Raw genomic sequence first — 15220 nt, 5'->3', positions numbered from 1 at the left:
GTCCAGTTCAACTACTTGACATAACAGGGATATGAATGACAGTTCATGTTAGAGAATATACCATGTAACTTATGAATAATTAGCTGAGTTTTTTCATCTTAAAGGAGTCATTTTTTTAAAGCAGAGATTTTAAGGATGTCCTGGTAGAAGGCTGACCAAGCACACAGACACCTGCGGTAGCCTAACGTCCATGCACCTATTATTCTGCTTTCAGATTAAACAGCTTTTCTTTGACAAATAAGATGTGACATCTGCATTCATATTTTAAGTGGATGAATATTACAAGAAAGGCCATTAGCAGTGGTAGGCAATTCAATCAACAGTGTAGGAGATTGTGATTAAAAATTAATGTAACTGTGGAGAAACCATTAGGAGTCGTATTAAAAAACAGAGAATCATATGCAAGAGCTGAAAGAATCATGCAGTTTAGTCAGGGATATTATCCATGGCTAGCCAGCCCATGCAGCGAGGATCTGTGGACAAATCTTCCACACTGCTGTTTTCTTTGGGCCTGGTTTAAGTTACATAAATAACATGAAATCCAGCACATTTTCAAATGTATCAGTAAATTTTTACCTTGTAACCAGGTAAAATAAAACTTTTACCAAAAAAAAAACATTATCCACACCGAAAATATTTATAAATGAGGTAATACCAAATATTTGAAAAAGATCCAAATATATTACTGTTTTCAAAGAATTCATTTTTATAAGGCGTGCAAATATAGTCACAGTGTTACAGTGCATTTGTTTCTTAAACACATTTGTCCGTTATTTAAAAATCTTGACACTATTTGGAATTTTGCTTATGTCTTTAGTTTTCTTCTTATGTGAAAGATACTTAGAGAATATTAATCCTCTGATTGCTTTTTTAAAGAATAAAGTGTTGGTTTGCAAAGTGTCTTTTCAGATGCAGGCTGTCATTACACACCCCACTGCACAGAATAGCTGACTGCGGGTGGCGGGGAGCAAAGCAATATGTCAAAGCATGTCCTGGGCCCAACCGCTGCGAGCTGGGCATGCCCCACTTTCGGCTTCCTGGGCTTGCTAACCGATTCTTAACTGTTATGGCAGACTGCATGCATGCAGATGAGAGAGAAGCTACAGAACTCCGGGATAGTAAATTTGCCCACAAGAAACAAAACTAAGTGCTAACTATACTGCCTACTGCCGTTGGCTTCTTACAGGGATTACCAAGTATCTGAATGTAAGTGGTTTATATTCTGTAGTTAATCACATCTGAAATTCTTCCTAGAAGCCACTTACGGCTCTCTTTAATGTTAGATTCGCAGTTTTCTGTTTCAATACATGTTGACAAAGAAAAGTCTCAGAAAAGCATCAGTGATGATTTCCTGTCACAGCCACTGAATTAAAGCTACACAAAAGGCCAGCGTTTGCTGATTAATCTGTTAGGTGACTTTCCTATAGAAATCTGTGTGGAAATAAGGCTAGGGTAGCAGGTTTGCCCAATTATTTTAAATTGTTATAGTGTGAATTCTAATGTAGCTTTGATTCCAAAAGGATGCCGTGTTGCTCAGACATAATCCTGGCTATGTTTCTCTTATTTTTATTGTAGTCCATCAAGTACTTGCATTTTTTATGAGTGCAGTTAATACTGGTAGGTTCAAGAGTCACTGTCTCATGCTTTCCCTGAACCACTGTTCACTAGTTCTCTCCTGCTTTATTTTTTCCTTCACACTTTTCCATTCTGATACCTACCTAATAACATCCCAAGCTATCCCCTTACCTGCTACATTTAATAAATATGTACCAGCCTTTTGTTTTCATACAGGGGATCAAATTGTCCCCCATAAGCATAGTGTTTGACAGCACTCATGAGGCAGGGTGCTCTAAATGGCAAGAATTTTCAATCTGACTAGATCCATTCTTTAAACCTCTGCTGAGATCTCTACAGTTTGGTTATGTAGATACCTGGTTATGTAGGTACAATAGCCATTATTTCAGGGCTTATCCCTCAAAGTATCACTGGGTTATTTATTCATAGAAAATGTGTAAAGTTCCATACACTCTTCATAAATCTCTGTTTCACAAAGTAGTTCATCTCCAGAAACAAAATTGATTTCATAATGTAAATACAATTTCCTTATAATTTAATTGCAGTAGAGAGATGGTTTAAATATATGATAATTATCAGTAGACCTACTGGTAGCTAGACCCTCCTCTTTATGCTTCCCCAAGAGTGCTCACCTCTTCCCAGCTCTTCCTCCTCTTCCTTCTGAAATCCATGCTCTGGGTGTCAGCAAGAGATGCTGCACATCAAACCCACTGTGTAATTCTTCCCAGCTCCTATTCCAAAGTGCTTATCTGCTCGGTGTGTGCTCTAGCACAAATAATCAGAACCCTGGGTTCTAGTGGTAGTTTACCTACCAAAACAGGACAGTATCTAAAAGAATCCTTTTTTAAAATTACATGACTGCTGTTTTAGGGGATAAAGCAAATATTAGTTCTGACATCAAAGCAATAGTATTCATACAGTTATATGCCTTCTGGACTTGGTCACAAGTCTTTCCAGATTTTCATTAGCAAGAACCTTATTTTATTTTCCAATATCATATTAGAGACTTTTTTAATGCCTATAGTAATATACCACTTATGGCTATTAGATAAAATTTGCAGTTCTGTGTCTCTCCAGTGGATGTCTCTAAAATATTCTGAAGTGGAACAAGGCATTATATCTATTATATCACAAAGGAACGTAATTTATGTTTAATTGATACTAGTTTAGAGAAGATCTTTTTGCCAAGTTGTTAAGCATTTGACCCCATGCAGGTTTTCTAAAAAAAAAAAGTCTATAAAATTACATTTTAAAATATCTATCACTCAATAATGAATACTGAAAACATAAGTAAAGATATGGAATAAAATGACCCCTTCAGGTACATTGTAAACACATGACATTTTATTTTGCATGGGTAAAAAAATTCAACGTTATAAAACTGCTTGAACTAACATTTTAAATACATGGCTTCAGAAGTGAGATTATTTTACAATACATTGCAAATTCATCGTCTTGAAATTTATACTATTTAAATGAAGAAACAATTCTGTTTCTTATATTTTCACAAAGTTGATTTTTCCCAGTGTTCTTCACCGTCTTCTGCTTTAGGTCATATGTTGTGTTATAGGAGCTTCTTGCTCTGTAATGTTGTGTAGGATTTGACTAAAGGACATTGATGTTCAGAGCCTTTGTCTGCGAAGCTGGCTACTTCAGCTTACTGAGTTCATCTTCATGAGTACACTGGGCATCTGCCTGCCAGTGTACCTGATGCTGCAGGAGCAGCTAGAAGTCAATACACCACAGGAAGGCTTTCTGGCAACTAGCAGGAAAGAGAGCATCCTCCTTACTGACTTGACATTACTGACTTCCTCCATGTGGCTCAATGTGCTCAAGGAAAATATCCTAAAAAGCAAAAACAAATAATAACAGCAAAAAATAACTTGCAAATTAAATCTGTCTTATTAAATAGAAAACAATAATAAACACACCTAATAAGAAAGTTGTTTCTCTTGAAATCTGCTGACCTTGTTTCTGAGTCCTTGATCACCAATATCAGAGTTTGCTTTGCAGAGAGAAACATAAAACCAGGAGCACAAATAAAATCCAACGATGCCTTTCAAAAATAAGTGCACAATTGTCACCATAGTCTGCTGGCTTCATAGCGCTTCTCTGTAGCTGCATCTCTCATGTAAAGAAGACAAGGGAAGAGACCTAGAAATCTGCACTCCACAGAACCAAGCAGTCTGTGCTTGTGTGAAAGGGAAGATAGATTGCCGAGAAAACCTCTGCAGTCTGTGTTGAAGAGAATACATCAGTGGACACAGAACGATTGCTAAATGAAAAAATAAAGGACCATCGATCAACCAGGCTCCTCATCACAGGAAAGTAGCAGACTGTAAGAGATCCTATCAGCCCTCTACAGCTGCCAGTCAAAATCCTGGGATATAAATTGGGTTGAATGGAAGTATTGAGCTCTAACTGACAAACACAGCCAGGAAAAGATAACATGAACTATTGAATTTGTAAAACAGGCATTTCGAGTTTTTAACAGCCTTGCCAGGGACTTAAACCCCACACAAAAATCTTTGAGATCTGGTGTTCAATGCACCATGGAGCAAAGAGCTTCGTGTGAACACCAGATCCCAAAGATCTTTGTGTGGTGTTTAACCCCCTGCAATTCGGAGGACAATTTTATCACTTGCTTCATGTGGGTGCACACGTGTCCTAAGGACATTTGAAATTTATTCCTCAATTGTATTTTTCTTTTTATCAGTCTTTTTAAAACTTCACCAGAATGTTCAAAATGAATTAAAAGGTTTAACAGTCTACCATACAGGTCTTAATCATCTAAGAATGGGTTAAGAAACTAAAGACCTTCGCTTGCTAGCTCTGTGTATTGTCCTGTATTATCCTTTGTTCTGGGGATTAAGGGAAGGTGCCCTTGTCAGGTTTGGGGCAGGTGCTTCTGGGGGAAACTTTATCACTGGTCCTCACAGCTTCCTTTCCTCGTCCACTTGTCACTAACTGAAGGTTTGACCTTGTGCTCCTTGGTTCCTGTTTCAAGTCTTTGGGTTTTTCTAGGTTATCACTGTTTCCCTGCTTATAAAACAAAACCCTTCTTTATTTCCAGGATTCATGAATGATATTTTATGATTTTTTTTACTCCAAGGTCAATAGAAAATTAGAATTCAGTATTCAGGGTTATATCCCTTCTGTTCCCCAGTTTGTCTCATAGCGGGGTTTCTTCTGAATATTTAAGGTTGGTCTGAACTGGATAGTTCAGGGACAACTATGGTGCTAGAAAAAACCTTTTTACTTAAATCTCAAGCAACTCCTCTCCACCATAAAGTGTGGCCGTAGTGGTTTGAAGAGTGGCCCACACAAGCTCACATATTTGAATGCCTAAACACCAGGAAGTGGATCTTTTTGAAAGAGTAGAGGATGAAGAGGTGTGGCTTGTTGGATGAAGTCTGTCACTGAGGATTGGCTTTTAGGTTTCCAGGACAGGTTCTCTCTCTCTCTCTTCTCTCTCTCTCTCTGTCTCTCTCTCTCTGTCTCTCTCTCTCCCTCCCTCCCTCTCTCCCTCCCTCCCTCTGTCTCTCTCTCTCTCCCTTCCTCTCTCTCTCTCTCTCTCTCTCTCTCTCTCCCTCCCTCCCTCCCTCCCTCTCCCTCTCCCTCTCCCTCTCCCTCTCCCTCTCCCTCTTCCTCCCTCTACCTCTCCCTCCCTCTCTCTCTCTCTCTCTCTCTCTCTCTCTCTCTCTCTCTCTCTCTCTCTCTCACACACACACACACACACACACACACACACATCCCCCTGCTGAGGGATAGGGATGTAAAGCTCTCATCTACTTCTCCAGAGCCATATGTGCCACCATGCTTCCCTCTGTGATGATAAAAGACTCTGAGCAAGACTCTGAAACCATGTGTGTGAGCAAGTCCCCAGTAAAACACTCTCTTTTATGAATAGCCTTGGTCATGGTCTATCTTCACAATCACATGTATCAGAGACAAGGGCCCCAACTTCCCAGTTCTACCAAGATGTTAAATAAGGAAGTGTAATGTTATAATCTCTTCATTAAGTCTACAACATGCCATACTTGAAAAGTAAGAAAATGAACAATTTTAATTTTATTAGAATGAAGTAACAGTATTTGGAGCAAAGCTTTACTGTCTAAACAAAAGCTTTAGTAAAGTATACTGAACTGTAAACATAAGAGCTATGGGGAGGGACAACAGTAATGTTCCACCATTTACCCACTATTTCAGTAATGCTGATATAGGCGGGGAGGAGACAGAAATCTTTAATAAATAAATAAATTAAACAAAAAACAAAAAAAGAATGCATTACTGTTTCTTACTATTTTCTTATTTTTTTGAAAAAGAAAACAAACTATCTTTTTTCATTATACATACCAATCCAAGTTCCCACTCCCTCCCCTCCTCCCATTCCCTCCACTTACCCCCCCCCATTCCCTCCACTCCACCCCACACCCCATCCACTCGTCCATCCATTGGGTAAGGCTCATTGCCTTGAGGAAGGTCCAAGGCCCTCCTTACTATATCTAGTCTGAGCAAATATCCATCCAAAGAAAATAGGTTTCCAAAAGACCAATTCACGGAGTAGGTTTAAATCCTGGTGCCACTGCTAGGGGCCCCTTAGTCTGTGCCTGCCATGCAACTCTCAACCACATTCAGAAGTACTAGTTTGGTCCCATTCTGGTTCCTTCCCTGTTGAGGTGGAGTTGGTGAGTTCCCATTGGCTCAGGTAGACTGCTTCAGTGGGTGAACCCATCATGGTCTTGTCCTCTTTGCTCATATTCTCACTCCTCCCGCTCTTCAGCTGGACTTTAGGATCTCAGTCTAGTGCTCTGATTCGGGTCTCTGACTCTGTTTCCATCAGTTGCTGGAAGAAGGTTCTATGGTGATATTTAAGATATTCATCAGTCTGACTACAGAGCAAGGTCAGTTAGGGCACCCTTTCTTCTATTGCTTAGGATCTTAGCTGGGGTCATCTTTGTGGATTATTAGGAATCTCTCTAGTGCCCTGTTTCTTGCTAGCACCATAATGGATCCCGCAATCAAGATATCTCTTTCCTTGCTCTCATTTCTGTCCCTCCTCCATCTTGACTATCCTATTCCCTTAAGTTCTCCTCCCTAATTCCTTTCTCCCCTCCTCTTCCCATTCCACCTTCCCTTCTCCCCCAATTCCTATGCTCCCAATTATGTCAGGTGATATTATCTATTTTAACTTTGCAGGTAGATTTATATATGTTTTTCTTAGGGTTCACTTTGTTACTTAGCTTTTCTAGTATCATAAACTATAGGCTCAATATCCTTTGTTTATAGCTAGTATCCACTTATGAGTAAGCCCATACCATATTCATCCTTTGGGGTCTAGGTTACCTCACTTAGGATGTCATTGTTTTTTACTGCTGAGTAGTACTCTAAGGTGTAAATGTGTCACATTTTCTTTATCCATTCTTTGGTTGAGGGGCATCTAGATTGTTTCCAGGATTTTTGCTATTATAAATAATGCTACTATGAACATCGTACTTTGTAGTACGATTGAGCATCTTTTGAGTGCATGCCCAAGAGTGGTATTGCTGGGTCCTGAAGTAGGTTGATTCCCAATTTTCTGAGAAACTGCCATATTGATTTCCAAACTAATACATTAATTACCATAATAAATATAGATACAAAGCCAAGTCACAGAAATCAACCACTCATATTTAAATAATCCCTGATAGGCTTGCTGGTGTCTCCTGGCTCCTGACATGCTTTTTCTTTGACCAAGGATACATCAGCAAAATAGCCCTTTCAGGAAAATGATTAAACACAGGAAGCTGCTCTGACTTTCTCTGAAGAATTCCCGCTCAGATCCAGAGCCATTGTAGGGCACAAGTTATCTGTACATCTATAATGTCTATTAGTGTCGATGCTCTGGACGTCTTGTTCGGAACTATATTGTAAGAAAAGTGGTAACATTCATGTTTTGCAATCTATAAAAGCTGCATGCTTTTAAATGTTGTCCATCTTCCTTGATAGCTAAATCAGGAAAATACCCAGGGCAATACAAATGTAGTTTCTTCTTAGAGCTATGTAAGCACCATTTAGTCATAGTTGGGGCAACATCAACAAAGGAACATTTATTAACTTTATAGCTATGTCACACACATTAAATTTGCATTTAAATTTATTAGAAAATATTTCATTTTCTCAAGCAGCCGATCACGTTATATTTGGTTTCATGTAATATTTGTGTGGCTGTCTCAAATAATGTATTCCAAATATCATCTGTTTCAAATATAGATGTTTTAATATCATATATATGTAAAATTATTCACAAGGAGAATAATTTATAAAATGCCTTCTTAACCTTGGTCCCAAAGATTACTACTAAAGCCCAGAAATCTTTCCAGTGTTGCATGTTTGACTCTGTAGCACAAACTCTCTCTGTCTTTCTGTCCCTCGTCTGTGTGTTTGCTGCATTGCAGGAAATGTGGCGCATATATATGAACCCAGCACGACTATGCTCAGATGCTTGCTGACACCATGGCCATCTTGTCCCCATCTAAGATGTGTGAACACAGTGACTGACAGCAGCAGGGTTCTCTCTGAAGCTGTGTCCGAGTCTCCAGGATGACGTTCTTATCCTGCTCTATTGCTCTACTTGTCTGGAATATGCAGTGTATTCTCTTTTCCATTGTTTCACATCAATGGTGTTTTGTTTGTTTGTTATACACAGAGTTGCTCTTTAACCAGAAAGGCCTGAAACTCTTGTTAATCTTCCTGCCCCATTCTATCAAGCATTCCAAATACAGCTGTATACTATCTGGATTGACTATATTTTTACAATCACAATTCATAGGAATTTTTTTCTTGAGTGTTCCTATATATGACTATATTATTAATAATATTAAAAACATTTTTCCTTCTGGTTTCCTGAGATAAAACTATTAACTGTAGTCAAATTCATGACTTTTGGGATTTTAGTTAACTTCTAAAAGTTGTTAACTAAATAACTTCTAAAAGTTCAGTTAACACCTAAGATTTATATATGAAAGATATTCATTTCATTAATAATATATCAGTTTTTAATTGACTTTGGGTTTCCTAAACATTTATTTTTTCATTTTATTAGATATTTATTCCACAAAGAGTAGTGGCATAAAATTGATATGCCATGATATCCTATTTTATAATTATTATATTATGTGACGTAGGAAATAGTTTTCAGATGGTGCTGGGTTGGAATTCTATTCATCATACATCCTGAAGAATATATCTTTTATCACATATACATAGTCAACTTGAAATAAACTAATATCATAGTTTTAAGATTAATTATGTAAGTTGTTATACGGTATTATTATGTATTTTCTGAAAGGCATGGTTCAGTATTTTGACAACTGACAAGCCACATTGATTCATCCTGACTAGAATCTGGAGTGGGAACACAAAGACCACTATGCAAGAAGGAAGACTGACAGCCTGGGTGCAGAATGGGAAGGAGTCTACTTCGGAGGGATTTTGAGCCATCAGTAGACTTTGGATGTGACCGCTGAGGAGAGAGCAACAGCTTCTTTTATGGTCCATAATCCACTTGATGGGCCCTATTGTCTAAACCACAGAGAGAATGACAATGAGTACATGAGAGAACTGAGGAATCCTGAGCAATTCTTGCTGATGCCACTGTTTATAACAGCCCACTTCTTTACAGAATGATGGGCACATGGTTTTCACCTGTTAGATTGTAATAAACCATGCCTCTAAAGCATGTTATATCCATAGCTAGGATCCTATTTAAGAACCATGAAGACTGACTTTTATATTTCAATTTTACTGTGAATATAGAAAAAATTCTGCCTCATATCAATAAATTGTATTAGATTTTGGAAAATCTTTCAATTCTTTTCTAAATTAGTGGATCTAACCAACGTCATGAATCAAAATCACCTAACAACTTGAAATTTTTAAATACACATGTGTCCAATCGCCCAGCATAGGTCCAATGAACCATGGCCCTGGGAGAAGAATTGGAAAAAAACAGGAATAGTTTAGTCTCCAAGTCATAAAGACTTCTAGTTTCTATATATAATAAAATTAAAGAAACAAAAAAAAACCCAATAGCATTCTAAAACAGTAGAAAGCAGCAACAAAGATGTAAGATTTGTATAAAAAGCTGAGAGTGAGAAAGTTTCTATGGTAATGAGCCTGTGTCACACTGCCATGACACTGACCACTATGACCACTCTGCTTTAACTCCAACACATTATCTCACTCACTTTTAAATTCACTGATGCTTTTTCTTTCTGTGGTCAAACTCCTGAAAGTATGCAGTAAGGAAATGGACAAGCTATTGTAGCCCTATTACACCCATTTGCTCCTCTTGCAATTAGTATTTACAGTCTATGGTCTGGACACTCTTCACTGCCCAGAGAATCAGGGAATGACATGAGGTCAGCTTGCAGCGGAATATCGATCATGATGCTTTACTTCAGTGGTTCACAAGCTTTAGCATGCACAGAATGATGTGACCATCTTGGTAAAAGAGGGATGGATGCTCCACGTAGAAATTTCTTAAATCAGGGTAGGGTTCTGAAGCTATAGGTCCAAATTTTCCCAGGAAATGTTTTCATGGTCACAGGAGTGACTACAATGTGCAAACCATTGCTTTACTGTTTAGCTATGCCCTTGAGTGGGCAGAGATGCAAACTGTTAGAAACATGCTTTACTATCCCAGCCACAGAGAAGCCATGGTAGGAGAGCTGCACTGTTATTTCAGAGATATCTTTGCATGAATCGGTCTGAATTCACACCCTAAGAACATTATTGTTGGGGCCTCACAGGGGATTAATACTTTTCACTTCTTACCCTAATTCTCAAACCACTGTTCTTGTCTCAAAACTCTGCAACAATTTCTTCTCCTAAATAACTCATCAGTTTTGGTGGGAGGGGACATCGAAACAAACTCTACACAACTGGAAATTCATTGACTAGCCCAAGTCCTTGACGAACAGCACAGCAAAATTCAACGCGATAATGGAGACAAACCCCAATTAATGGCAAACCTGCAGCCTGTTTTAAGGAGCAGGAAAACGTAAAGATTGCCAGCAAGGCCACATGTGCATCGTGGCGGTCATTGACATACAGCTCAATTGCCATTTCATTGACACAAAATTTCATAGGAAAAGGAATCCAGCTAGACAGCAAACATGTATTTATACATGTATGTGTGTAGGCAACAGTGATCAAATGTGTTCATTCAAACTCTATAATTTAAACATGTATTATTGAAGGGTTTAATATTTTAAATGACTCTCTCAAAATTGTTTTTCCAAAGAAATATTATATAGACATTTTAATTATTTGATTTGTAAGACATGGTGTTCCTTAAATATAGGTACTAGGATTTCTGGGTTTTGTGAAATGTCACTGACTTTATGGGTTGATTGCCCTGGAGATATACCTGTAATTGCTTAATTTTACCATTAGTTTATCAGAAGCCATATAGTTATTATTTTTTATAATCTTGGAACAACTCCTTAAATGCACTGTTTATTAAGCAGCTGATTTGGTGTCCAGCTGTAATGAACAGGCAGCTTTCACTCCTTCCAGCAACTACCAGTTGGGAAACGCATTACTGAAAAATCAGTCCCCTTACAGGGCTGCTGTTACTTTTACCATAATAGATTATAATATCCACTCAGTTTTGTAGGCTGCATCTGCAAAGGCTTCCGTCCATTTTTCACCCACATGAATTTTGAATAATTCTTTTTTCCAAGGCAAAATTAGAACCCCAACCTCCAACTGGATGTGGCATTACCCTGTCCTATGAATGGGGCAGAAACAGTTTGCTCTGCGGTCGGCCTCATCACCACGCTTCAGTACACAGGAAAATGAACGTCAGTCCCATTATCACTCAGGACTGGAAACAGGAGGCCCTTCCAATGCTAACACTGAATACTCTCTCTGCTTCTGTCTAGCTGAAGAACAGCAGCAACTGGCACACAGTAACCAGGCTGAAAGTCACACAGCTGTTGACCACAGAACAGCCGAGCAGACCCAGCAACAGCAGAAGCAAGACTATGGAGACCCAGGTCTTAATTACTGCCACCTTTAACCCAATAATTGTCGACACCATTTCGGTGGTGATGGATTAACACATTTTTCAATCCTGTTATATGGTTGCTAATTGTTTGGAAAAACTGCACTAGATTATAGGTTCCCAGATGGAAAAGATTTATATAAAGCAGTGGGGAAAAAAATCCACGCACAAACCCAGGAGACTAAAAATGCTGCAATCACACATCCAGGGAACATAACAGTTTCCCAAAACCAAACTCAGCTTTTGTTTGATGTAGAAGGGGCAGCTTGACTGAGTAAAAAGAGATGGGAAGGATGATTTGACTGATAAGACACCACAAAGGGGTGCTGATAACTTGAGGAAATGGTTGTATTCCTAAGACCTTGTACTGATCAAAAGTCAACCTGGGATGGGTTTTCTGTCCTATACAGTACTTTGGCATCTCAGACTTAACTTTAGCCCCAAAACGAAGTCAGTTAGTGCCAATAGCATCTCTTCAATAGTGGCATAGATTTTGGTAAACAAAGCAAGGCACCCCATTGAGAAATGATATTTAAAGACATCTCTTTTTTAAAAATGCAAGAGATCATCATGTTAAGAGAAATAATCCAGATTTAGAAAGACAAACATCATGTTTTCTCTCACACGTGAAAACTAGATTCATACAAATTCACATATAGGATCTCTCTCTGTGTGTGTGTGTGTGTGTATATATATATATATATATATATATATATATATATATTCATGCAGAAATATCATACATGTATTAGATAGTTGATAATAGATATAAGATAGATAAGTAGGTAGATAGACAGACAGACAGATAGACAGACTGAAAGGCTTAGCAGTAGGGGAAGTCACTGAGGAGGAGGAAGGAGAACTCCAAGAAAACGAATGGTGACAAGGAGGATGGTAATAAAAGTTGAATATGAATGAAAAATGATAATAAATATATAGGAAATGCCTTATTATCATCTGTTATTTTGAATGATAATCCAAAAAATTAATTTTTAAAAGTGAATTTGGCTAACATACCTCATACTGTCCTTTAGTTTATGTTGTGACTCAGCATCTATAGAATACTGGCAGGTCTTTGAATCAGTGCAGTGTGTGAAGCTGCAGTGATTACTGCTTCTGTACAGAAGAGTCACTGTAAACTGGGATCTGAGCTCATCAAGGAGTACTGCAATGAAAGTAACACTTGAACAACTACAGCCCCATACGTGTGAGAAACTACATACACTCAGCGCTGGGACCCGGTGTGAGAGCAGGAATGAGCCACTAGCTAGGGGAAGGAAACCCATTGCTTTAGATTTTAAACCCTTGTATTTGTATTTATTCAGAATGTGATGACAGAACTAAAACTTTTTGAAAGACAAATTATGAGAAAACTTTAAAATGTAAAAATTAAGGATATTTAATTATTAAAGATTTTTAATTTAAAGCTTCATTGTTCATGTTGCCACTGAAACGTGGTCTATATTCTCAAATCTCTAAGTGTTATGGTGTACAATAAATTTTGACAGTTGTTGCGTCTATTATTTTAATGGTACTAAATCTCTTTCTTTTACATGCAGCTGTGATTCAAAAAATGGCAGAGGAAATGAGCCAGCAGGCGATGAAGCTGACATTTTTGCAGAAGAAAGTGGACAATGTTTCTCTGGCCACAGAGGACATGAGGAATGCATACCTCTCCCTGGAAGGGAAAATCAGTGAAGACAAAGGCAAGGAATTTCAACCTATTCTAAAAGGTAAGAGTAAAATAAAAAATATTCATTGACATATTCTCCTGACTCTTTGAATCTTTACTTTAAATTAGATAGTAAAGCAATGAATATTTTAATGAGGTAATTTAAAATATGTAACTTAAAAATACTTGGAAATTGTGTTTTGAAACGTAATTTTCTAATACTCACTTGAATAGGCATGTTGTACCTAGTTACAGCATCACTTGTATTTAGCCATTGTTAGAATGAGCCCACACGTCCATCAGAGTTGCTAGAAAAGAGTGATGTTGGTGATGCCAAAAGGAAGATATTAAAAGGGGGGAAATGATGACACTATATTATAACCCAAAACCTTTAAAACTGAATGTCAATAACATCGACAAAAGAATGCCATTTAAGTCACGTCAAACAAAGTCAAGTAGTTTGGAGAGCGACCCCGCACAGGTATTAACATGAAGCTTGGTGGCATGTTTTTGTAAACTCTTTACCAATGAGTTGTAGAACTGCAGATGGAAAAAACACTATCATGGAACATGATTTTGAGCTAATGTCTTTTTGAACACTGCTATGATTTTGATATTTCCTATGTGACTTTCCCAAAGATATGTAGAAGAATGATAACTAAGGAGCCAAATAAATATATTTACATCTTGTTCCAATATCCTTCAGCAAGATCCATATTCATTTTATCTATGCATCATGTTTCCAGCCTGTCAGTCATACTCTTTCTTTCTGATCATGTCAGTTGTTTGATAACTGGAATTAGACATCTATCAGGGTTTTTGTTGTTGTTGTCTCCAGCTAGAAAACTCAATAAGGCTTAAATTCTCTTTTTTCATATCAATCTTCAAAGCACTGTTACAAATTCAAAAAAACTAACCCTCGCAGGTATAAATATTTCATTGTACATCATCAAGTTTTGGAAACTGTGAGAATTGAACATAATTTTAATTAACTAGGAGTGGCTAAATTATCCTGTAGAAAGCACAGACATATTTGTACTATGGAGTAATGCCGTACAAATGCCATGCATTTTAAACTGTCATATTCTGCTATGCACATAGGATAGTGATACACATTCACAAAACACTTGGGAAATAAGTTGGTAGCTGGCAAAATGCTAGGCCATGCCTCTGGCTTGTTCATAGATTTAAAAAAAAAAGAATGGTTTTTGTATAATTTCTCTCTTGTAGCTATTCAAATTTTTCTAATTTAGCTTTCCTTCATAGTTTGCTGCCATGTATTAGTGCATGATATTTCAGGGTTTCTGTATTTTTATTCTTTTGTACCCTTTTGTATTTACCAACCCTAATCTTTAGAGAATACATTTCCAGGAATACGGTTGATAAGGTTTTTTTTTCTTTTCTTTTCTTTTTCTTTTGGAGGAATACTTGAAAAATTAATAGCAAGATGTTCAAAGAGGACATTTTTTTCTTCTAAAATTTCTCTTTTACAGTAGGTTTTATTTGAGTCTTCATGTGTGCTAAATACTTTGTAAAAACACAAGACTGTGGAGCCTACTCAGTGATGGCTTACTGTGTACAACTCTTATTTTTAAAATTCCTTTGTTACCTGAATCAAATGATAATCAATGTGCTTTTCTATAAATTTTAATGAACAGCTCTTCCATTTATCATTATTTGTAGCTAGACTTTATAAATATATATTTTATTTTTTCTATTGTTTCTATATGAGATAATGCTTTTTGTTTTTTTGTTTGATTGATTGGTTTTTGGTTTGGTTTCGTTTTAGACTTTTCAAATATTCACTTTCTACTTATGCCATTTTAAATAATCCAGACCATTTTCCTTCTCATCCTCTTCCCTTTCTTCTTCTACCTCTTTCTCTCCCATTTCTTTCTTCAATTATTTCTTTCTTTCTTTCC

At 37.4% G+C, this 15220-nt stretch overlaps 1 protein-coding gene across 1 annotated transcript in view; it reads left to right on the top strand.

Moving 5' to 3' along the window:
• Positions 1-15220, top strand: part of Mmrn1 (multimerin 1) — a 44160-nt gene that overhangs the window by 12088 nt on the left and 16852 nt on the right. The window contains exons 4-5 of the mRNA XM_075983942.1: positions 11505-11618; positions 13186-13359. Coding sequence (XP_075840057.1) covers positions 11505-11618; positions 13186-13359 — 288 coding nt within the window. The remainder of the gene's footprint in view (positions 1-11504; positions 11619-13185; positions 13360-15220) is intronic.

This window comes from Microtus pennsylvanicus, chromosome 8 (genome assembly GCF_037038515.1).
Source record: "Microtus pennsylvanicus isolate mMicPen1 chromosome 8, mMicPen1.hap1, whole genome shotgun sequence".
Classification (NCBI taxonomy): Eukaryota; Metazoa; Chordata; class Mammalia; order Rodentia; family Cricetidae; genus Microtus; species Microtus pennsylvanicus.
This window is presented reverse-complemented; position numbering and strand designations above follow the sequence as displayed.